The sequence below is a fragment of the Apteryx mantelli genome, chromosome 5 (genome assembly GCF_036417845.1).
Source record: "Apteryx mantelli isolate bAptMan1 chromosome 5, bAptMan1.hap1, whole genome shotgun sequence".
Lineage (NCBI taxonomy): Eukaryota > Metazoa > Chordata > Aves > Apterygiformes > Apterygidae > Apteryx > Apteryx mantelli.
The window spans coordinates 47,386,535-47,411,230 of NC_089982.1; the positions used below are offsets into that span (position 1 = coordinate 47,386,535).

A 24,696-nucleotide genomic window follows, 5' to 3' on the forward strand; every position below is an offset into this window, starting at 1 on the left:
CTTATACTTGATTAATTAAAACCAGATATTAGAAGGCTGAATATTCAGATATATTCAGAAATTCATCACTTGAATATATTGAATGTATGCCAATCCTTATAACACCCCTTTGTTATATGTTATTATATCCATAAAGAAAAAATTAGCAGGGCCTAAAAACACTACTCTAGGACTCCTTTCTCCAGGTAGTGCATCCATGTGGCACTGTCTTTTATGTAGCTGAGTCTGTTTCCTCTGTCCAATGCAAGATGCCAGCCCAAACAGTAAATAACAAGATTGTTCTGGGATTAAGTAGGATAGTTTTGCATCAGAATCTGGAGATGCAAAATGCTAGCAAGATCTTTCAGGAAAACAAGATTCACAGCTGAGCCCCCTAAAGTCCAAAAAGCTTGATGCCAACATCCACATTAAACCAGTGGTCTCTGCGATGGCTTAAAGGAAAATACTCCAACATTGCTAACCGACGCTGGAAGTTGCCACTGTTAGAATCCATTTGACAACAGCAAATACGGTATCGCCAGCTTATTTACAAAATTCTGCTGTCTGGATTGAGTGTTGGGGTCATTGATTGCTTTAGACATGCAGGTCAGCTCACAAAATATTTAGTTAATAATAAAGATGAAGTATCCCAATTACTTGGTTTTACAAGTTTTCAGTGGCACATTCAGAGAGATGCTTCTATAAGAAGGCACTTATGAACTAAATTGCAGCTTTGAGCTAGTCTTTTGCCAAATCAAGGAATTAGCAAATAGCTCTTCTCCGATCAAATAGATTTAGTACTTTGTCTTTCATGCTTTTTATAGTGAGCATCTGAAATTATTCTGTAGAATGCATGTGGACTACATGTTTTCAAACAGTTCATGAAGGCACTATGTCCTTTTTTGTAGACAGAGAAACATGGAGAACTCCACAGATAATGACAGGCACAGTGACATAAGCACAATATTCTGAAGGATAAAACATGTTATTTCAGTCTCTAATACAGTCTAGATTTAACTACAGAATAGCTGACAAACATATATAAAATACAATAATTATAAAAAAAATCAAACTAAAAATGTAAGAATTATGAAGTTTTGGGCCTACACATTTTAGAACATAATCAGTTTGCCTAATAATTACACTTTTTCTAAATTAAGTATCAGAGCTCTAATTTGACTGGGTACTATTTTTGCATGAATGCAGATAATAAACACAAATATGGATTTCATGTCCTTCTCAGATAAAACTGTGATAAAGTTCTTTTTTTGTAGTAGTAGTCTTTACACAATATATGTGTACTTTCTTTTTTCTTTCCTCCCTAAACATTTTCACTGTACAGGGTCCAGTGTTCTTCCTTGAAGATGGAAAATCTGCTATTTCACTGAACGATGCTTTGATGTGGGCCAAAGTGAATCCTTTTTCACCATTAGGAACAGGAATACGACTTAACCCATTCTGATGAGATGTTTTCCTCTCTACTTTGTAATGCTTAAAGTAATACTCTGTGGGTTAATACTGATTTCACCTTGATTGTTAAAGGACATAAAGATGGCAGTTGATTCCTCCTGAAGGACAATTACTTGGACTTTGCAAATTGTAAAAAGAGAACAAGAAAAAGATTTTTATACATATTTATTTGTTGATAATCCAAAGAAAAAGTTATGTGAGAATCCAAAGAAAAAAGAAGTCCTAACTTAATTGACAGCCATGTCTTTTTTTTTTTTTAATACAAATACTGTTGTTAGCCAATGCAGACATATTTCAGTTAATTTTGTGTAAACAAATGCCATGTAAAGCAAGCAGGCAAATATCTGCACATGATTAAAATACTGGTGTAACTGAAACTGTGAAATTCATAAATAAATTTTTAAATACATAAGAATAGGATGACTTAGGGGTAGGCACTGCAACCTATTTTTAGAATCACCAGAATCCTGCAGCTGAGTTTCATACATTGTTTTCCCTTTTTATTTTTAATGAATTGTTAGACAGGATTCTATAATGAAAGTAAAATGTAAGAAGTACTCTAGATGATTTTTTCATCCATTAAATATTATGTTTTCATAGCAGTACAAAGATGTTTACTAATGGTTTGTTTAGATATGTTTGAATATCTAGATTAGAATATTCTGTTTTCTGATAAGTTCATCTTTGGCAACTCTCCCCTTATACTTTCACTGGAAGCTAAAATGTATTTATAAACTTTTTTTTTAAACAAATGGTTTGTAAAGAACAAACAGCAAATGTATTGAAATTATTTAAATACATTATGTACATTTAAAATATGTTTTCCTTTTATATTTTGTATTAGTTATAAATATGCATATAGTATGGACCAGACACAAATATTTGGGCATATATTTTTATTTACTAATGCTGTACTAAAATGGGAAGAAAATTATGGCAATAGTCTATAAGAATATTTAAATTTTAAAAGTGTGTATAATATGATATTGAATCATAGAGCAAATCTTACAGTCAGAATAATTTATCTGTCCAAAATATCCCTTGGCTATATTCTTTGTTAGAGCAATTGATGGCACACGAGCAGAAATGTACATGACCTGTTGTTACATTCTCTGCTGCTGCTCTAAAATAAATGTTAAAATCCTAATAGTTATATAAAAATTGCAATTAAAAAATGACAGAACTATTTCTAAGGAAACTCTTATGAAACTGGAAATAATAAATACACTTTTGGCAGATGTAACATATCCTTAACAGATGGGTAAGCAATGCCCTCATTTAACCAATAGAAATACAGGAACAACCAAGTAGTCTGCCTAAGCCAGAAAGCTTGAAAGAAATTAGAACTCAAGAATCCTTATCTTTTTATCCCCCCTTTATCTTTAGAAAGTTAAAATTTCATTCTGTCAATGTTCTAGAGTATTATTATAGGATTTCTGGTGTAAGACTATGTTGAAAAAAGAATCTTAGCTGTTTTGTAATCTAGACAGAAACATTTTTGTACATACTTCAGTGTTGCAGCAGAATGTTTTCTTTTTTGCAGGTATTGTTTGGAAAATGTTTTCCTTTGTTTAATCATGTGGAAACCAGGGAATGAGAGTTGCATTTCAGAAATAAAAATTCAGTTTGCAAAAGAATTTTCCAGCAGTCAGTATCTGATGGTTTGCTTTTGTCAAATGAAAGATCAGTTCTCTTTTAAGCACATGAATCATATGTCCTTGTATGTAATAGTTGTAAATACAAAATTGGCAAGCAAAGGTAAGAACTGAACATGCAGCCCCAATTTTTGATTATTAGGATCTGAAGGATTGACACAACTGCCACTCTGCTATACTTCAAATCTTTTTTTGCGTCCTAAGGATTTTTACTGATATTTCAGTCTGAACATCTTACAATATGTAGTATAACTGCGTCAGTTTGTGGAGTTGTGCCTTAATATGGAATCTGAGACAAATCTACTCCCTCTTTAGAGTGAGGATTAATTTTTTTTTCCATGTTGAAATATGAAAATTAAGTCAAAGAGCACTTTTTTATATTAGAAATCTGTCAGGTAACAGTTATTGTGAACAAAAAGAGGTTGCATTTCTTTTAAGGTAGATTTACCTTGTAGTGAGTGAGGAGAACATACAAATTATTTTAAGTGTGTCTACTGTTAAAACTGTGGTTGCAACTGTCAAAACATAGATGTATCATTTTCAAATATAATTTCAGATTGTGTGCTAACATGTGACTTCATTGTCTAGCACAGCTAGTCAAATATAGATATTTCCCTTTAACATTAAAGAATCCTTTGTCTTCAAATGATTGTTTGACTCTTCTGTGAAAGTCAGTATTTCTGTTTTAATGAAGAAAGTTATCAAGCAATCTAGCTCATGCTTTCAAATGACTATAAATCTCAGTATACCTGAGATAAGAGTTTAATATTGTTAGCCCTACAAAAATCAAATTCATTGTTCTGTTGAAAGTATCTGATCACCATTAATGACATTTTTAAGCTTCACAGGCTGTAGTCAAATGTGACATCCTCAGAGCAGAACACTTTCCTAGCTAGCTTCTAAGACAACACAAAAAGTACATCATGCTATGAACTCTTTTGGAATACTGCTTTTAAAATTTTATATGGCACTTTAAGCCAGTGTTGTTGAAGAAAAACTTTTGTTGGATAAAATTAAATACAGAATTACAAGTTTAAGATGACAGTAATGCAAGAAACTGCCTTCATTCTTTACACAGAAAACAAAACTACCAAAATTAGATATCTTTTTTAGGAGAGGCATGAATTATTTTTAAAATGTGAAGCTTATACAATTATGTAGGAATGAAATGAAGTCCAGGATCATCTTTGCTGTAGATAAGATTTACTATAAACAGAAAAAAACCCTCCAAATTTTAAAAAGCAATTGTGAAGACTTGGTGTGCATTTGTGCAGTAGGTCAAGATATGAGTACATGAAGTATACTATCAGGTTAATTAAAAATTTCATATGCAATGATTATATCTCACAGCTTCTGACCTTTTTATCAGAAAGTCTGTATCAGAAAATTTCACTAAGATACTTAAAATAGTAAAACAACTCTAGTAAGAAATGAAGCTGAAGCATTGTTATACAAACACAGAAATTACAGTATTGCGGAGATTACAAATATTAAGCAAAAGTATTTTAAAGTGTGATGATTAAAATGTCATTATGTTTTCAATTTATTTTGTTTAGAATGGAATCACTCTGTAATTAACAGACAGTAAACTTAGTTTCTGTTTGTCGCTTAAGCAGTCAACACCACCCTAATCAGAACAGGGTTTGTGTTTGAAAGTTCCACTCTCTGGGATTTCTTTCTGAGGTTCAGCTTATCCTTTCAGTAGTCTGCTGGAGGTGTCAAACATCATCCATCACAAAAGAGGATCTGTCAGCTTGTTTCACCTGAATTTCTTTAAAATGAACATCTTTTTTGCCTCTGATTTCTGAGGAATCTAGATGCAAAGGGAAAAAAATCAGAAATAGGAGAATGGAAAATATTTTTGAAGATTGAAAGCACTGGAACTCCATAACTTTAAAGTGACAGTACTGTTTTAAGATGCATGTTGACAGCTTTTTAGTTTAAGGTTTTTGTACCTATTTTCAGTTAAACGTTGAAAGAAAGCCTCATCTTGCCTCAGGAAGGGCACCATTTTAGCCTTGTACACAAAGCAGTACCATCTTCCAAGGGTATGATTATTTGAATGAATGTACGCTATCCTTGATGCCAAAGGGGAAAAAATGCTTTGAAGCAGCCTTAAAATTGTTTAGTCAGATTGCTTTGTGGATATTGTTATCTGTGTCCAGAACCACTGTATGATTCAGCAGCGAGTAGGACTCTGTGACTTGCTGCAAAGCTGGCTATGCCCATTCATTTCCCACTTTTCCTGGACCCGATCCTACAGTTCCCTACACAGGCAAGCTTTCTATCAGTGCTATGGGAATTACTGCCCATTCAGCCATTCATTAACAAAATGAAAGTCTCCAATGCATAACTGGAGAGAGAAAAAATGATTTTAGTATTGTGAAAGTCCTAATCCAGAATAAACTGAAGTTCTGAGGAAGATGAGAGCAGCAGTTTTGAATATTAGAATAATATCTGCAGATGCCATACCAAGGAAAGCTCAAAGCAACATTATGTTAAAAAAAAAAAACCTCCTATTTTCTAAGAAATTGTAGCTGATGACTTGAAAATTTGTAACACAAAATCTCTCCTACTTGCCTGTATATCAAAAGTAAAACAAACGCACCCAACATTATAATCTGAAAACATTAAAATGAAGTCTTACATGATCCGGCAAACAATTTTTCCTTCAGGATATTAACTATGTTCTCAGAGGCTGTGGTACAAGAAAGATGGTGAACTGCACGTTGTCCCAAACTTGGTTTAATGTTAAAGCGCTCTTTAAAACAAAAATAACTTCATTTCAGCAACATGTTAAGAATCTGATCAATTGCTCCATTTTTTAGTTTATTTAAAAAGTTACTATGCTCCCCCCCCATTTTACTTAAAGACACACAAATCACCATGGTAGCAGCATTAAATGAACACTACAGCAAAAAAATGAAACAAATGAATACTCTGAAGAGAAAGTGAAACACTAAATAGGTTTATATGGTAAAAGTGCACTGTATCTTCTTTTTAAATAAAAGATTTTGCACATGTTGAGGAAAAAGTAAAATGAGATAGCATCAGGATTTTGGGGAGCATAGCATGTTTGAGATCATAAATAAGCACGAAATAAAATGTCAAGAGAAATTACACAGTATATCCTGAAACCACACGTGTTGACTTTGAACAATTTAAAAACATCTGAAAAGTAAAATCATTAAGTATTTTTGTCATTTGAGTGTTCAACGTACTTGACAAAATAGATCCCCTACTGAAAAGAAATCTAAATTCTGACAAACTCTGATCATATACATCCTTCTGCTGATCCAGAATAGATTTTTCATTTGATGTCTGTCAGTCAGGGTACTTGAGTCTCTTCAAAAATTTTAAAGATGCAGCTAAAAGCCTCACCCAAAAATTGATGTCTACATTCTGTTCACATATACTTCATTTACCCTTGCATGTAAACTCCTAGTACATATAACATACAGCACATACAGAAAGTACTGGGAGAAGTGATTTTTTTTTTTAACCTTGGTCTGTAGCATAGAAGAGACTGACATTGAAACATTGGAATGTTAGGTTCAATTTTGATGTCAACATTTTGAGAAAGATACTGAAAACTCACAGCAGTGCAGAAAAGAGTCCCCCCCCCACCCCCGCCAAATGGAAACAAACCAGAGAAAGTGTCTTGTAGTGACTTTTAAATACTTTAAAATTCATTCAGTCAAAAAGATGATTTTTTGAGAGGCAAGCATATGAGTAAACCTGCACCAAGGAAGTATTGGGTTTTTAAGAGTTCTTAAAGCCCTGATCAGAGAAAAAAAAAAAACCCACACACGCACAAACAAAAACATGATTTTGAAAACATGCTGCGCAACACCCTCTCTCTTCTTAAGGCTGAACAAACTCAGTTCTCTCAGCCTCTCCTTGTATGTCATGTGCACCAGCCCTCTAACCATTCTGGTGGCCCTTCCTGAACTTGTCTAGTATTTCAATGTATGTTTTGTACTGGGTAGTCCAAAACTGAGCACAGTACTCCAGATGCAGTCTCACAAGTGCACATATAGAGGAAATGAATCACTTTAAAAGTGCTGTGTATTACACTCTTACTAACACAGCCCAGGATGTCGTTGGCCTCCACCACTGCTGAGGGTACTTTGCTGGCTCACATTCCACTTGTACATCCAGTCTCCCAAGTCTTTTTCTACAAAGCTGCTTTCTAATCAGTCGGCCCCTAGCCTGTACCAGTACATGGGGTTACTCCATCCCCGATGCAGGACTTTGCATTTGTCTTTGCTGAACTTCATGAGGTTCCTGCCAGCCCATTTCTCCAGCCTGTCAAGGTCCCTCTGAACAGCAACGCTGTCCTCCAGCATACTCCTCAGTGCCCTTCATCCCTTTGTCCAAGTCATTAACACAGCCATTAAATGGTATCAGTCCAAGAACTGATCCCTAAGAGAGGCCACTAGTAATTGGCCACCAGCTGGACTTTGTACACAAACCTTTGATTACAACCCTTTCGATCTGACAGTCCAGTCAATTTTCCATCCACCTTATCATTCACTTATCCACTCTACATCCCAGCAATTTGACTACAAGGATATTATGGGTCCTTGCTAAAGGCAACAAATACGATATCCACAGCTCTCCCCTTATACTCGAGGCCATTTCTCTCTTCAAAGAAAATCAGTGGCACGTTATAACACCTCTGCTACGGAGAGGATGCTCCAGCCAAGAACTATCTCAGGAACTCAGCAGCTTGATTTGGTAAAAAGAAGTAGCAGAGGGGAGTATTTATCAATAATGTGTTAATGGTGGAAGTACTATTTATTAGATTTAAATTCACCTCCAAAAACATAACATTAATATACTACCCAAGGAAAGCTGAACTTAGTCACACAGCAGAGCTCAAACATCATGAAACACTAGGAAATTTTTAGGAGATTGTACTCATTATCCAAATCCCATTCATGTTACTCACACATACAGTTCTAATGGTATCCCCCAGTCATGTTTAGGCAACCATAACAAAGACAACCAAAACATGCTGCTTTCTGATTTCAGTTATCCAACTGAAACTAGAAGAGTAACTGAGGGAAAATATGACTGCCCCAAGCTCTGGTCCTGCTCTTTTTCTTTTGAAGAAAACAAAAACCAACAACAAAAATACTCACGTGGATCCTCCTCCCTCTCTTGCATTCACATTCTCAGGTGCATATTAATGATTGCATTAACTTTCTGTCTATTTATGTTCACACTGGGCTCAATCATTATTTCAGTTAGCTTAATGTTATTCTTGATGGCCTTTGAAGCTGTTGATCTGGCAGCCATGGGTAACTGTGCCTGATAATAGTAGTCTGTAAAATCAATCTCCCTGTCTTGAATGCTTTTAAGTCGGGGGGGGGGGGGGAGGGGGGAAGTGTTCAGGAATTAATTACCATAAATAATAATAAATAGCAAAAAAACCACATTGGCTAAATATTACTTAGTTTTTACATTTCTATAATGTACAAATATTGTTTTCATTTGATAAATGGGGAACAGAGAATTATCTTAAATAGCTTGACCAAAGTGATACAGAAAGAGTCACTACAAGCATTCACTATCCTATGAGCTCAATCCAGCAAGTTAAACTGTCTCAAACTTTTCCTCTAAAGTCAAATTTCACTTTAAAACATGTTTGCATGTACAGCTGTGCTATTTCTTGTCAAATCAGGATAAGAGGTAAAAGTTGTGAAAGACACTGAGTAATATTACTATGCTAGTGAGCAGTAAGACTGAAGAAACCATATGTAAGCATCATCAGCTCACCGTCTATTTGTTAGCATTGAGTAAATGTCTTGCACCAGAATTTCTGCTGCTCCTGGTTTACAGTGAATTGTCCCATCTATTACTTCCTCAGCAAGGTTGAGCTTTTGTTTTGCAAAAAACTTTATGCAATAGGAAAAATGTTTCAGGCATGAGCAAACATGAAGTGCATGTCTTTCTTTACTGTGTGAATCGAGATTTCTTCTTCCCATAAAAATCCCTTTAATTCATCCCATCCAGGTAGCCTTTTGGTACTAAAATCTAATTTGTACAAATACAAAAATAAGCCCAGCATTCCCCAAATCAACTGGTTATCAGGTATGTATCTATTTTATACATTTCATTCTTGTGGAGTGGGAAATCAAAATGATGAAATTTAGACCTCATTATAAAGTCATAAATTACACATTAAAAATTAAGGCGGCCATAACCAGTTGCTGCATTAAAACTTTCTGCCTCTGCAAACAATTGGCAGCATTACGGAAACACTAACAAATGGGACGAAGCAGAAGCGCCAAGATTCACCCAAACGTTTCAAGCCGCATTTCCTAAGTTTAATGAACAGAGGACTGGAGGGCAGGCCCGCCCGCGACGCCTCGCTCAGAGGAGCCAGGGGCAGCGATGCCGGCCGAGGCGGCGCGAGCTGCCCCTGCGCCGCCGCGCGGCTGCCCCTGCGCCGCCTCTTCCCTAACGGCCGCCAACAGTCGCCGCGCGAAGCCCAACGGCTGGGGGCGGCCAGGCCCCTCACCCGCGCCTGGGCCGCGGCCGCTGCGCGCGGGGCGAGGAGGCTGCCCGCGCCGGGAGCCGCTTACCCTCCGCAGGCGGGACCAGTTGCTGAGCTTGGCCGCCAGCGAGCTCCCGTTGTCGTAGGCGCGGCGCTGGATGTCCGCGGGGTAGTAGCACGAGAGGATCTCCGCCACCAGGTACCCGTTGGAGAAGTCCCTGCCGAGACAAGACAAAGCGGTGCTGGCGCTGGCACCGGCTCCCGCTCCCCGCCGCCCCCCGGCGCGGCGCGGCGCAGCGCACCTCCGGCAGTGCCTGGGGCAGACGGAGAGGTCGAGGCTCTGCAGCCAGCGGAGCACGGCGCGGGGCAGCCTCCGCTGCGGGGCGGCCATGGCGGCGCCGCCGCATCCCGGCAACGGCCGTTACGAGGCAACGGGCGGCGCGGGCGGGTCTGGCGATGGCTCCGCCCCGGCGGGCACCGCGGGCGGCACCGGCCTCCCGTGACGGGGCCGGGGCCGGGGCCGGGGCCGGGGCCGGGGCCGCCGTGGCGGGGTGCCCCGCGGTGGGCGAGGCGGGGCGGCCGGGGATCTTGTATTTTAGATGTTTCCTGATCTGTCTGTGTGATCTTTTGTGTGCATCTGTTGAGCACTTTATCTGCAAGCCGACATGATTGCACGGAGGGATTTCATTGCAGAATTGAGATATCGCATTATAATTTTTTTCAGAAAATGTCTTCTAATACCTTTTTGCTGCTATATTAATTAATAACACAAATATTACAGCCAGAAAAGGTTTCTTCTAAAACTGTGTGTTGCAGTATTCTTTAACAGTGCTCTGACACAGTTCAATGTTTGTTTTAGGTAACAATTCATATTATTTTAATACATTACTTAACATTTATTACTTAACATTTATTTCATACTAGGAATTGAACCCATCAGAACCCCATTGTATAAACATATAATGAAAACAGTAACAAGCTTGTTTTATTTCATTTCAGGCTAAACAGGGATCATTCTTTGAAAAGTATTTTACCAAACAGTGGCCAAAATGTCAGTTATTTCATTAGCATGTGTTTTTGGTATGTGACATTAAAGTGGCCTAATCTGCCAGAGACCTTTTCCAGTATGTAGCCCCACCAGGGCAACAACCTACATTCCCTATTTTGTTTGTTCCTGTTACATAGTAACAGGAGTGATACCTATCCAACTTGGCTCAGTTTGCTAAAGTGACTCTATTTTCATAGAATTATCTCGTAGCGAAAGATAAAAGCTTATCCTGACAACTGCATATTACCTGACGTTCAAGTCATAAAAATACTACTGGAAGCTAGCTGTGGACCAGTCTTCTGATAGAAGAATGCTGTAGAATTAAAGAAAAAATAGTACTGAATAGGTATAAGCTCTTAAGATGATCTTGCTTGGTCTTTAAACGACCTCAGGGATCGGTGAGAACACTTACAGATGTTCCTAATGCCACCAGAGCAAGAAGGTGCCCATGAGGCAGCAGGGACTCTGATGCAACTCTCAAAAAACCTCCTCATATCATTTCTTTGTTTTGTTTCAAACAGATCTCTTGTAAAATAGCGATATTTGATGAAAATTAATCTTACTATGTGGAACATGAAAGATCATTCTTGATTTTTCATGACCATCTTCCTGAGTCAACTCAAAAAGCACTGTGCATACCCAAAGGTGAGAGTCTTCAAGTGACCTTATTCTAGATACAAATATTTGACAATGCTGAGGTAATATACAGTGATGGTATTGTACATAAAAATACAAATCATTAGTTTCTGGATGAAAAACAGCAACACCAAACTTGTTCACTGTGTACTCTCAGTTTTATAATGAGTATGCACAATACAGACTCCTGAGCAGTTCCTAGGACTTGTATTTATCCTTCCTTTACAGGGACTCCAAAAGAGGCCCTCACTGGAGTTTTTGTAGGAAACGAGGAAATTAAGTTTCCTTTAAACAAGGATAAGTCTCAGACAGCTGTGTTTTTTTGGGTAGGTATAAAGTAGCAACTGAGTACAAGCATTCTTCCTTTGTGAAAACTTCCTCTATAGTTCCTCACTGAGCATATTTACAGTAGTAACTTAACTACAAAAGCAGTCATTGAAAAGGGATGGAAGAAGGTGAATCACAAAGGCCAAGTGGTAAATCTTCAGGTCTCTCATGCTTTGGTTTGCAGGAACTGAGTACCAGTCACTGAGGAGGTAATCTGTTCTCAAAGGAAGATTGAATGAAAAGACTGAGAGAAGCAGTGCTATATTTTGACGAACTAGTCAGATCACCCTTTTTGACATCACTGGCAATCATCGCAATGCAAAGGCAGGAGTGAGGCAGAAATCCTTTGGGCCTTCTAATGTCTTTTCGAGGTGCCAGCACTCCTCCTCTGGCTAGAGAGTTGAAAAATAAAATTTCAACGTGATTACAGAAATGCCTGCTAGAGCATTCTGGGTGTCTGAAAGGGATTTTTGGACTTGTGAGTCTGTTTGTGAACTAGACAGTAAGGGAAATAATATCTTTTTCAGAGTGAAACCTTTCCTGTTATAAGGAATTTATATATTTTCCAGACAAAGCCTTGCATCCATCTTCTGAACTTGGGGTTGAAGCTGAGGTATCTACATCTCCACAACGTGCCTTCAAGAACCTTTAAATTCTCTTCCTGAACGACTTGCAGATACTATACAACTAAATGCATCTTTCCCTAAGGCAAATTATTATTTAATATGCCCATGAGTTATGATACAGCAGTGTTATGAAATCTGCCATCCAGCAATCCCCTGCAATCCATAAACTGTGCATGGCTGAAAAAAAGAAAACTGATTATGTTCACAGAAGTATAATTCCAGTTCACAACACAGGCAGTGAGGAAGGATAAAGGAAGTTTCTCACTGTCATTAATGAACTGCCTATATAAAGAAAATAAAGAAGAAAAGTGGACATTTATTTATTTTATTTTATCAATGTATATAATGCACCTATCACCAAGTATTTTTAGGTACACAAATAATAGAAATTTAAAAACACATAAAATAATGATTCTAAATGGACAACTTAACAAATAATAATGAAGAAACTTTGTGGTTCAGTTGTGTCAAACAGATTATGAAGTATAAATACAATTAAAAATAACAGCACTAAAGCTAATTAGTAAGTGTTAAGCTAAAGCTATACAATGATTTCCCAGAGCATTAGCATGCTTCATTCAATTCAGCCTTATTAGCACCTTGGTACCAGTTGCTGAATGGCTCCCAATTATTATTACATCCCAACACTGGGTGTCAAAGACTTTTTAAAGTAATATGCAAAAGGCTTTTTCCACCCAGCAGTTGTTTTTTTTTTTTTTTTTAGATAAAACATAAAATACACAGAAAGAAGAAAAATTACTTGTTATTCAAGTTTCTAAAGGTTAATTACTGTTATCTATACTGTAAGAAATTCTTCAATATTGTTGGCAACTGGAGTTGCGGGACAAGATGTAGCCTAGCTCTTCCTATGTAATTTCGGATACGTAGTCTGCAGAGCTGGCAAAGAGAAGATGGTGTAGCTGCAAAAAGAAAGAAGTTTAATTATACAACTATAAAAGCTAGTATTTTGTTTTACAACAGTTTTGTACAACAATGAAATCTCTAAAAAAGTTAATGTTTTGTAAATTCTTTATCCTTTTTCCTGTTCTTAGAGTGTTTTTCCTCAAAGATATAGAAAGGGGCTGCTGAAACCTGATTAATAATTGGACAGATATCTAAAAAGCAAAGTCAGTGAAATCCAGCAAAGAATTCATGTTTTTAATTTAAAAACCTGCACCCAGAAAATACCCGATGACAACAACTTTAAAGACTGAAGTTGCTTTTTTTTAATTTGTAGAACAGATAAAAATACATGCTACAGCAATACAAGTTGTCCATTACTCCAACAGGAGTAAGCAGGCAAAATTTCCATACCCCAAAATCCCGGATCATGGTTACTGGTACTACTAGCTTGTGGTAATGCCTTTGTCCCCCTGGGCCCCTCCACTCCCTCAAAATTAACATATTGCTGTGCTTCTAAGGGCAATGAAGCCACACACTTTCTATGCCTATTCAGTTTTTTGACATCTTTGGTTTCTAAAAATCACACTAGCCTTGGTAATTTAGTGTAAGGGACTCTAGCACTAAATTGAGACAACCAACTGTTTTTAGAGGTTGCTGAACCAGCAAGCAGCTAAACAGCATTCACAGTACACAGATCGTATCTGGGGGCAAACATTGAATCAAAGCCACTTGTCAGTTCACCTCTAAAGAGATGCCCCAGTACATATATCTGTCTGAACAAATCCAGTTCCCTTAGGGATATTATCTCTAAGGCACAGACTTTAAGAGCAGGACTCCTGCTGCCTTATGTGCTGGCACTGATGCCAGCTTCACACCAGCTATTCAAGGTAAAAATAAAAAGTATTCTTAGGCTCTCTTTTCTCTTGTTTACTATATATAAAGGCAAAGCAAAATTATAACATATACACAGATGGCATTCAGTGTTATTTTGCTACCACAAATAAGAACTTTATTTTTTATGTATATCTGTAATATTGAATTCATACTTTCTGTGTCAATTGTACTTGTAGCATTTTTCATGCTCTTTGAGAGTCTTGAGAGACAACTCTTATTTCTCAGATACTTATAATTCAACAAAGAAAATTTAATCCAAAAAAGAAACTTCTTATTGTAGACTTTGTCTCATATGGAATACTTTATAATCATATATGATAGCTTATTAATATTCTATTTTTTTAAAAATCTTTGTCTTTGCATTGGTATACATAACTGGCAATGGACTGAAACAGTTTATATTATGCCTTGTGCAAGCTGACAAGATTTTAACCAAAAAACTCATACTTTCAATACATACTTACTTTTTACCTACAATCAAAATGAAGTGCTTTATAGGTACTTTAAAAATATATTTTAAAAAAGTATTGGGATAGCTGGCCAAAACTTAATATATATTTAATCTGAAATTAAAATACCTTGTTTCTTTTTAACAAGTTTTGAGATAGCCAATAAAAATTGTAGTTTCAATGACTAACTGTGGAAACACCTAATAAACATAAGAATATACTTTTTCAGCTTGTATAAATTCTGATGCTGCTTGGTCAACATATTCTGAGACTATAAATATTACTGGGTAATTTTACAGCTAGAAATGCATTTAGCTGAATGTAAACATATTCATTTGATACAGCACAGTATTAGCTTCTATAACATTTCCATATTTTTCCAAGAATACACCTTATAATTGTAAAAACATACTTATAACGCTTACCTTCATGGAGGAGCAACAGTCTCTCCACTAAACTGCTTGGGGGAGCTAAATCTACAGGCCGCTCAAAATCTGTATTTTTGGCATTTATGTCTGCCCCAAATTCAAGGAGTAAGTTTACGATCTCTGTACTAGATTGCTGGGCAGCAGCATGTAGTGGGGTTTCCAAATGCTTTCCTTTTTGCACATTGGCACCTGGTGGTATACAAACATAAAGAGAGAGAAGAACATATTAATTAAAATGATCATTAAGTAAAGAGAGTGCTTAATATCTTAGATCAATAAAGAAAAAAAAAAAGGCACACACCCCCACCCACACCCCTTTCCCCATCCTGGAATGCCACACTGAATTTAGCCACGTTATGAATTTTACTGCATACCACTATTGTGTCAATTAACTAGAAAAACTCCTGGTGTAATGCTAGCAAGGCTGTGATGGTCCACTCTGGCTGAAATTATTCAAATATATGTTTAATTCACAAAGGTGTTTATCAACATAGCAAATGATCCTGTAACAATGCAGATTGTGTCCCTGGATTTGGATTGAAACAGAGCAAACCACCAACATTTCTTGTTTGTTTGACATTAAATATATAATATGAAATTTAGGAATCAAATGCCTTTTACCTTACCTCTTCTCTCTGCAGCTCGGCCTCTATAGTTTGTAAAAAGATGAATCAGAATATGCGAAATTACAGAAAAGAGTGGGACTACATTGCTGAAGAAGGTCTATTGAAAGCACAATGGTTTCTGTTTAAAATTCCTTTCTAATTTACCTTACTTTTTCCTACCAAAAATAAACATCTACAAAGCTGTAGTTGATGCTGAAATTTTTGAACACCCTTATTACCGGTCTTGCTCCCTTTTCCCCTCATATGCTTGCTACACCTTAAAGGTGAAAGATTTACAATAAACTATTGCGAAAAACATGCATCATGTTGTGTGTAAACTTGCAAGTAAAGCTTTGAAAGCAATAGTTCTAGTTTTGATGACTGAGCACAGCTCACTTCAAAAGTGGGTACTGTAAACTTACTTTAAATACTAGCAATATCTTTAGTTAAATACTCACGTACCTGCGTAGAGAAGCTTTCGAATGCAATGGATCTGCTGTGAAACACATGCTACATACAGAGGTGTTCCTAAGTGAGGAAGATCTTGGTCCACATCTATACCCCAGGATATCAGTACCTCCAGACATTCACTGTGACCTATCAGTACAAAGAATGACAGAGTTTGCTTGACCTCGGTAATCTGTTTCATAGACAAAACTGGACACATTTCTTAATGCTATTGCTGAGACATTTGTCAACTATTCCATTTTGTTCAGCAGCTAATTTCTTACCTCTACTGGCTGCTTCATGAGTTGGTGAAGGAAGACAGGACTCCCACTGAGCTTTGGCACCATACTCTAACAAGAGCTCAGCACATGATGCACTGCCTCTTGAACATGCATTAAATAAAGGTGTCACTCCATCAATTGTTGTAGCATTTACCTAGAATACATAAGATCTATTTAAGAATAGAATTGAAATAAGGGTAAATTTTTAAACAAGATATAGGTAGTAACTGCATTAAAATACCAACAAATTTACCGCTTAGAATAACATAGCTTAACTGCTGAGTCCCTGTGCTACCATCCTCTCATCACACTCCTCAGCTGAAACTAGTTTACTATTATTCTTGTTAAACTATGTTGAATAAAACTAAATACATCTGGTATACTGAAGACCACACATTTATATTCAGGCAATAAATGACTTAATTTTCAAAAGTAATTGTACTTAGCTCTTTTCATTGGTACAGAAAATCAAAATCTACATATTGTGTTGCAATAATGGGGACCTTTTGTCCGTACCTCTGTCAGACTGCATGCTCCATATTAAATGTGGGAACTATTTGCCATTTTCTTCTGTATTTTTTTACCTCTGTGTTGGATATTTCATGGGATGGAGACAGGCTTAATAATAGAGGTTCGCTGTTTTTATACCAACCTAGCCATCTACCAGAACAACTGAATATTCGCAGTCTGATAGAATGACAGAGAGAGAGCAGGCAAATTTCTGAGGGCTAACGATACTGAAAGAAGGGACATAAATATCTGGAGAGAAATCCCTCCAGGATTCTGGCATATTCTCTTCCATGCCCTCTCACTTCCCCCACATCCAATGATCAAAAGTACTAGAAAACTAGAGAGGGGAAAATAAAATTTGTTCTTATAAGTTTGTCTATATTATCTATAGTTTTGTGTCTTTAGAATCCCTTGTGCTAGCTGAAGTAGAAAGGAATTGTTTTTGGAACACACTTATACATTTTCTTTCTTCTGTAGACATTATTCTACATGTTTCTGAAAACTGACATGCAAGGCCAATATTTCCATAAAGAACACCAGTTTGGAAAAGTATGCATTTAAACTGCTGGACAGTCCCGTGTCAGCCTGGACCGTAGTGGAAAGCAATCTATGAATCTCATTTTTGTTTTGGGATAACAGATAGAGAGCCTGTTTCAGGAACAAAGAAAAGAGCCAGTGCTCTTCTGTACTATGTCCAAAGAATCTTAAAGAGTGTGCAGGTGCAGTGTGGCAAAAGATCCTCTGGAGATTAAAAGAATGGTCTCTTACAAGCCACTCAGAGGAAGAGAAAGCCAATACAGGAGAGAGACACATTCTACATTTTAGAAGAGAAATAATCTAATGTAATTTAGAAGGGAAATAATGTACAGCTGGTGACACACTACTAACAGATTTTCTCCAATTCATTAAACTATCTTATTGTCTTCTCAACTCCCCTTTATTTTTCCTGTTATTGCTCTTCTCTTTGATAGCTACTCTTACATACATACTTACATGATCCTTTTCTCTCTCATTTTGTTTTTTAACCTATCATCTTTCTGATGATGTTTCTCTGACCCACCACTTTCCTTTGCTATCTTTCAGATGGCAACTTACTGTAATTAAATGAAATCAATGCAATCAGTAGGGACAGTAAAATGAAATAACAGTTAAAAAAAAAATCACAGAATATATCCTTCTTAGCTAAACAAAGGTACTGCACTTCATATAGAAAAAGAAACTCACGTTTGCTCCTGCTTCAAGAAGGATTCTTGCACAGCCAACATGATCTCCCAGGCATGCTTCATGAAGTGGAGTGACTTGGTCAATTGTTAGTGTGTCTACATTGTAGCCCTAAGCAAGATATGAATGACATACAAAGATTATAGAAAAGCTGTTAAGAGACATTTCCTTACACTGCTATTCAAATTCACAGTTTATATTACTCTAAATATGCTTAAAACTCTACATGCAATAAATAAATCTTGAGTGAGCACAAAAATGAATCTTTCATCAATCTATGTAGATAAGAGAATGAAAATATGCTTTCAGCTCTTCTTTTTATAAATCAGAAATATTAGAGACTGAAATAGGGTATAAAGGTATAAAGAGGGTGTAAAGAAGATGGAAGCAGACTCTTGAGGTGTACAGCGATAGGACAAGAGGCAACAAACACAAGTTGGAACATAGAGAAATTCAATTAGTTACAAAGGAAAATTCTTCCATCATGGGGGTGGTCAAACCCTGGAAGAGAGGTCCAGAGAGTGTGGGGAATCTCCACCTGTGGAGTTCTTTAAAACTTTGCAAATCCCTGAGTCTAAACTGTTCTGTGTTTACACGATTCTCTGTCTCAAGGTCAAACAGGTTTCAGCAAGGAGAACTGTTCTCAGACTGATAAAATGATGGAGCCCTTGAAATTTTCTGCAGTAGGTGTTTTCTGATTCTTTAAAATTAATAATCATCTTTATTGGCTTACATCAAATATATTCTCCAGTATAATTGATCAGTATTGTAACAGATAATATTAAACAATACTGCAATATTAAAATTCAGTGATTTACATTCTCTCCCTTTGCTATTTAAAAAAATTTTTTTTTTCTTGTTTCAGTCACAATCAAGCAAAAAACAGAATCAATGATTCTTCGCCATCAACAAGAATCTTTCTGACCAGCTCTATTTACCTGAGGACTCAAATTAGTGGAACTAGAGTGACAGAAGAGAGGGTGAGTGATATACATTCAGATACAAAGATTAATTTTTAGAAAGTTTTAAAACAGGGAGTATATTTTAAGTATTAAATTATATCTTATGCTATCAAAATTCCAAATGTGAATTGCTCTGAAACATTCAGATGAAAAAAAAGCAAAGCAAAACATACTAAATCCACAGTAACAATCTATGCTGAGAAATTAAGTAACATTATAAAGGAAAGCAATTTTAAGAACACAGCCTTCACCTGTGACAATAAAGTCTTTAGAGAAAGAAGACGTCCTTGACTGGCTGCCTCATGCAGAGGTGAGCGATCTGCCCAAGAACCTATATAATAACAACATTTATTGAGTAAACCATATAAATCAGAAGGATTTTGGAATGAATACAGCAAAGCAGAAAAGATAATGCACAGAATGAAGTCAACTGTCCTTTGAAATTAATTGTTCCCCTTTATAGTCTGTATTTCAAATTATCAGTTTCCAGACAATAAAAACTAAGTTATATTAACCGTAAGCATTTATATTAAATGATTCTGTGGTACAGCGGAGAACAAAGTATTAATATGGTGATTATATTTCTGTGATTTAATAAATTCATCAAATTTTACAAAATAATATAACTTATTTTTGTAGTTGTCATACAGAAACTTATAAACTTCAACACTTTGACATTTTTAGGTCTAAAACAGACATAGACCTGCCTGAAAAAGCTAAAAAAGCTGCTAAGGTGTGTGAAATGCAACAGGGAAATCCCTATTCATGATGAGATTCATCTGCTGCTACTACACAAGTGCAAGGAGAGAAATACAGAGTGAGAATCCATCTTCCATCCCAAAATTTTTGCCATTTTCTGGAATGTACTGTGCAGTACTCTAAAAGAATTCAGCAAATCAGTAGGGTTTTACAGACTAGTGATGAGAATGGGCACAGAATCACATACAGAATGACCGAAAAGATTAAGACTGTTCAACCTGAATAGAAACAAGGGGATAGTTAAAAACATAAAATAACAGACAATATGGAAAATATAAGAGCTTCTAGCTTCCTTTTCCCATAACTAAAGGGGCCATTCTATGAAACTAAAACTTAATCATGTGTAAGACTATCTTCTCACAGAACTTACAACTACACTGTGGAACTCAGTGCCACTGGATGCTATTGAGACAGGAAAAAAAAATTAGAAAAATTAAAGCGCAACTGAACATTTAAGTTTTCATAAGACTAGATAAAACTGATTATAGAACTAAAATACTGGAGATTTGGAAGTTTTAATCTGGGCCTTAAAAATGCAAGATTTCTATTATGTTGTAGCATCCAGTACCTGTGAAGTTTCCTGTACTCTTTTTTTATCTGTGTGAATAGCTGGACCATAGGTAAGATCCAGATTCCAATATTCTTTCAGAACCATTTGCTCTAAGCTCTGATCATGTGTGTGTGTGTCTGAGTGTGTGTGAACACATGCTGTTCCCTATACTTTTTATTTTGCATTTATTAAATATCTTGCAATTCTTATTTTTAGTGAGAATAGCTGAGGTAAAAAATACAGACATAAAAATTGTTCGGGATTTTAAGGGGCTTGATACTACAGTAACAGAGCTGAGAAATTTTAAACTGACCTGATTTTTAGAAAGTGTCAACATTTCCTCTCTTCCACTCCAATAAGCTCAAGTATAGTTATCCTGTTACAAGCTGGATGTGTACAATCACTATGAAAATTTTGACCAGTGCTCTCCTCCTTCCTTAGTATTATTAGAACCAGCACTCAAGAAAGTTTTCAAAAACACTGGATACATTAATTTCCAATAATTGCTCAAAAGTAATTAAAAGCTGTATTTAGAAACTGTTTTTGAAATTTTGTCCCTCTGTCTTCACTGAAGAGAATTTCTCTTGCTCAACAGTTTATTTTATTCCTAAATTAAGAGGAAAAAAAAAAAGAAAGACACTTAACTATTATATAAAAAAACAACTAAGAAAATTATAAATGTCATTAAGTCTTTATGCACATTAAATATATTCATACTTAGGACATTTTTGTGACCAGGTATAATCCTAACAGAACAGAGACACAGGCAGGATCTGAAAGAAATGCTTTTTGCATTCTCCTTTCCTACATCTCTTTCCCTTCTAGATTGCTCAGAAGAATGACATCTGTTGATGTCTTTATTTCAGTGACATTAGAGAACCAAATGATGCTGGATCCCATTCCAAGCTCAATTTTGCACCTAGACCTACTTTATCTCCCTGCTTTCAAGTAGGGACATTGAACAGCTAACTGTTTCTGCTAAATCTATTAAATACAAAACGCTTAGTTTTGTTGGCAGCTCTATAAAAAAAAAATCTGTAAGTATAATGACTGCAGAAAGATTCTGTTCAATCCAAATTTGGAAAAAATTTTCACATTCCAATTGATTTATCATGAAGCATAATAACTCATCATTAAGTATCAAGTGGACAGGAACATGTTCAAAATAAATGCCTATCTTATAAATAAATCGGTGTCTTCAAAAGAATTAAATTTTTTGTTTAGCTTCCTGCCTCCTGCTAATCTAAAAGTTTGCCATGTCTGTTACTTAGAAAGCATTAACAAGAACATAAATGGTAAATTTTCAATTCATTGTTGTCTGTAACAGCGGTATTAGCAAACATATTCTATTCAAAAACTGTTAATGTATTAAGTCCCTACTGATGTAGTCTCTGACAGATGCTGAAGGCAAAGTATCCCTAACTAAATTTAGAAACCACATTAGTTCCAAGCTCAGTGGTATATAGCTTACCAGGAAGGGCAGCCTACCCTGCTCTGTAAACACTAAAGAGAAACAATAAAGATATTCATTGTATTAACAGGCAAGGTTAAAAAAAAATTATTACAAAATATACAATACCTAAATCTCCATCTCCCCATGGCACTTCCAGCCAGCTGCAATTATAAATCCTACTCATGTCTTTCAATCCAAAATAAAAATCTGTTCTTGCTAGTTGGGCCTGTTCTTAATACACTCCAGCTATGTTTGGAAGGAGATCTGCAGCTCACTGTAATATGAACTTTCACCTGTAAAACCTCTGCAGTAAACACAGCTCTAAGATATGAACTCAAACAGTTGCCAGTTTCTTTTCTTACGCTAAAGGGCAGTGGTTCTTTTTTTATTTTTCCCGTTTCTTTAAAAAAAAAAAAAAAAAGCGCTTTGAATAGTGCCAGCATCTGTGCATTTGCTTTCCAAGAGAGCCTAACTGGAAGTTCAACACGAGCGAAATTCATAGTGAAATCAATAGAAGCTTGAACTGCATACAGACTGCAGGACAAACGCTTCCTTTTTTAACCTCATGTAATTAGACACATGAATCAATAGTTTAGTATACTCGAAAATCAGTATTAGTAAATAGCTTTGTAAGGGATGCCCTGCCAAATGTTCATATGGTATTTTACTACTTTCTCACAATATATTAGAAAAGAAATAAGCATAGAAGATTTAAAGCATACCAAATGCTACTCATTCTGGGTTTTTCTTTTAGCAGTTCACTACTGTGTCAATTAAGTTCTTAACAATTTGGGGTCATTAAAATGAGTTTTTGGTAACTGTCAGCAGTGAAAGTCTCACCTCTAAGTTATACATTATGATATATATCTAGAAATTATAAACATAACATATATAATTACTCTGTGTGTGTGTGTGTGTGTGTATACACATACACACAAGAAAGTGAAACACTGATGAACACTGGAGAGAATATTGCTTTTGAATCAATCATCACACAGACTTTCAAAATTTGGGGATTTCATTCCAAATTCGAATGCCAGCAACTTCCAATGTTTGAAAACCACACAAAATTTTTTCCACACAGTTCAACTTCTGATACAGCCATGTTACATGCTAACACATTATTTTTGCCAGACTAACTGTATCATATTCAATGAATAAGTTAGCATTCAAATTATTTTATATCTTCATATCTAAAAGGATCTCTTGCTCTTTAGCACATGCTATCCAAACCACAATCTAAACATAAAATTATCAATTTGTATTGTCTTTTCCATGGTATACTCCCAATAACAAAAGAATACTTCAAAACCCTTACTAAATCTATCTTCGCAACATTGTCCAGTCATACTATTTTATAACTAAGGAACCAAAAGACAGAGTTTTAAGGCTCAAATTGATCAAGTTTTTCCAGAGTATTTAGGCATTATAGCTTACATTTAAAGCACTGTTCAATTATGGTTATGAGAGCTTGGAACTTATGAAATTTCAGCCTCAGATAGTATCAGGAATAACTATTACCACTCAAAAAACTTTTAGGTTAGATGACTCATCTTGAGCCATCTAGATGCCACAGCAGATACACGAACAGAATGCAGGTTTAGAAATGGAACTCAAAAAAATTATCCCTTTTTTCTTGTGAATTCCTACCTCATTCACTACATGCCTTCTAATCTTTCCAATAAATAGGAATACACAGGGCATATTTTTTCGTATATAAACCTAATCCATTCTCAGAACATAGTCCATCTTATGCATTGAAGGGAGCAGAAGTTCTGTGGAAAAGTACAGCATGTGGCCATGTTGTCAAATTTTGTGTTATAATACATCAGAGGTCAAATCAGCATGGCATAGGCAATATATCTTTTAACACTTCCTAAATTTGGAGTGCTTGGAATTGCAACTCAACATACTTTTAATACATTTTAGTGGCTCATGTTTCTCTGTTAAAAGTCCTTTAAAAAAGCAACAGCAGTATCCAAACATGGCTTGCTTGGCTTCCACCAGTATAGAAGCAACATTATGCTACACAAAGGCAGTGGTAATGGCAATGGCAGCAGCGGCAGCAGTTATTCCTGGCTCCGTACTGGGCTTTGCATATGCAGGAAGAAGCGTGTCAGGCCCCTTCTCCTGTCATGTGAAAGCACAGCAACAACTGCTCCTTCCTCTGTCCATTAGTCACACAGTTTGTTTTTCCACCTCCCTAAAGGATCAACAACTGGCTAGATTTTTGTCCAGCCTAAAGTAGCTTGCAAACTATGCCACAGCAAGAGCACCAAGAGGTAAAATCCTATTAACCGCTAAACTTCTGTAATCAATAGAGACTGTTAGACCCACATCCTATTCTTTGGTTTGAGTGTGTGGAGCAGCTGGTAGTATTCTTAGACTGTTAAAATTTCCTTGCACTAATAACCAAAGCAAAAGAAGAGTTTTTCCAGTGGACTTTCCAAGTAGCAGCTGACAGAAAAGGAATACTGATGTTCTGAGCTGACTTCAGATTTTGGAGGACTTCTGTCTGGAGGAATTTTTGACCTGGGCTCAACAAATAGTCTCTAGCCCTAAACCAGACTGCAAGTAATTTTGCCCAAGCTGGGCTCATAATTCTCAGTATTTTTCCAGTCTTCTGTCAGAGAGTAACTGCTACAGACAGTACCCAGTTGGCCAGCAAAGCTGCACCCAGTGTGCTGATTTTTGCCAAATCCAAGAGATTTTGCTAAAATAGCCTGGTTGCGGCCCTCATGCCATTGGGCTGAAGATCTTTTCCTAGTCTGGCTCTACTCTTTTTTCCCTTCTATCCAAATCTACTATGACATATGTCTCCTGTCCCCTTGGCCACTTTTAGCCCATTTTACAATCTGCAGACATTATGCATTCCAGTATGACGTCCTCTGGCCTTGCTATGCTAGGGTGGCTGGGGAAGACAGTCAAGTTTGGATGCCTGTATGGATCCTTCAGACCTGCTATTACATATGCCTACTGTTCAAGCAA

The 24,696-nt window shown here is 36.4% G+C and overlaps 3 protein-coding genes across 5 annotated transcripts in view; 1 reads left to right on the top strand and 2 right to left on the bottom strand.

Annotated features, from left to right (window-relative positions):
- The window catches only part of WDR17 (WD repeat domain 17), a 50,077-nt gene extending 48,580 nt beyond the window's left edge, over window positions 1-1,497 (top strand). Inside the window, exon 30 of the mRNA XM_067297919.1 lies at window positions 1,322-1,497. Within this exon, the coding sequence (XP_067154020.1) occupies window positions 1,322-1,441 (120 nt within the window). The 3' untranslated portion in view covers window positions 1,442-1,497. The remainder of the gene's footprint in view (window positions 1-1,321) is intronic.
- Window positions 1,498-1,597: 100 nt separating this feature from the next.
- On the bottom strand, window positions 1,598-10,024 carry SPATA4 (spermatogenesis associated 4). Its single transcript, XM_067297921.1, is given in 6 exon segments — window positions 1,598-4,917; window positions 5,752-5,865; window positions 8,252-8,474; window positions 8,891-9,007; window positions 9,698-9,827; window positions 9,912-10,024. Coding segments are annotated over 6 exon segments (768 nt in total). The 5' UTR covers window positions 10,001-10,024; the 3' UTR covers window positions 1,598-4,822.
- A 2,583-nt stretch (window positions 10,025-12,607) lies between these two features.
- Window positions 12,608-24,696, bottom strand: part of ASB5 (ankyrin repeat and SOCS box containing 5) — a 40,284-nt gene continuing 28,195 nt past the window's right edge. For all 3 annotated transcript variants that reach the window (XM_013942158.2, XM_067297920.1, XM_013942157.2), the window contains 6 exons: window positions 19,198-19,277; window positions 17,988-18,095; window positions 16,257-16,407; window positions 15,988-16,122; window positions 14,918-15,109; window positions 12,608-13,166 (listed from right to left, as the gene is read on the bottom strand). In XM_013942158.2, coding sequence (XP_013797612.1) covers window positions 13,039-13,166; window positions 14,918-15,109; window positions 15,988-16,122; window positions 16,257-16,407; window positions 17,988-18,095; window positions 19,198-19,277 — 794 coding nt within the window. In that variant the 3' untranslated portion in view covers window positions 12,608-13,038. The remainder of the gene's footprint in view (window positions 13,167-14,917; window positions 15,110-15,987; window positions 16,123-16,256; window positions 16,408-17,987; window positions 18,096-19,197; window positions 19,278-24,696) is intronic.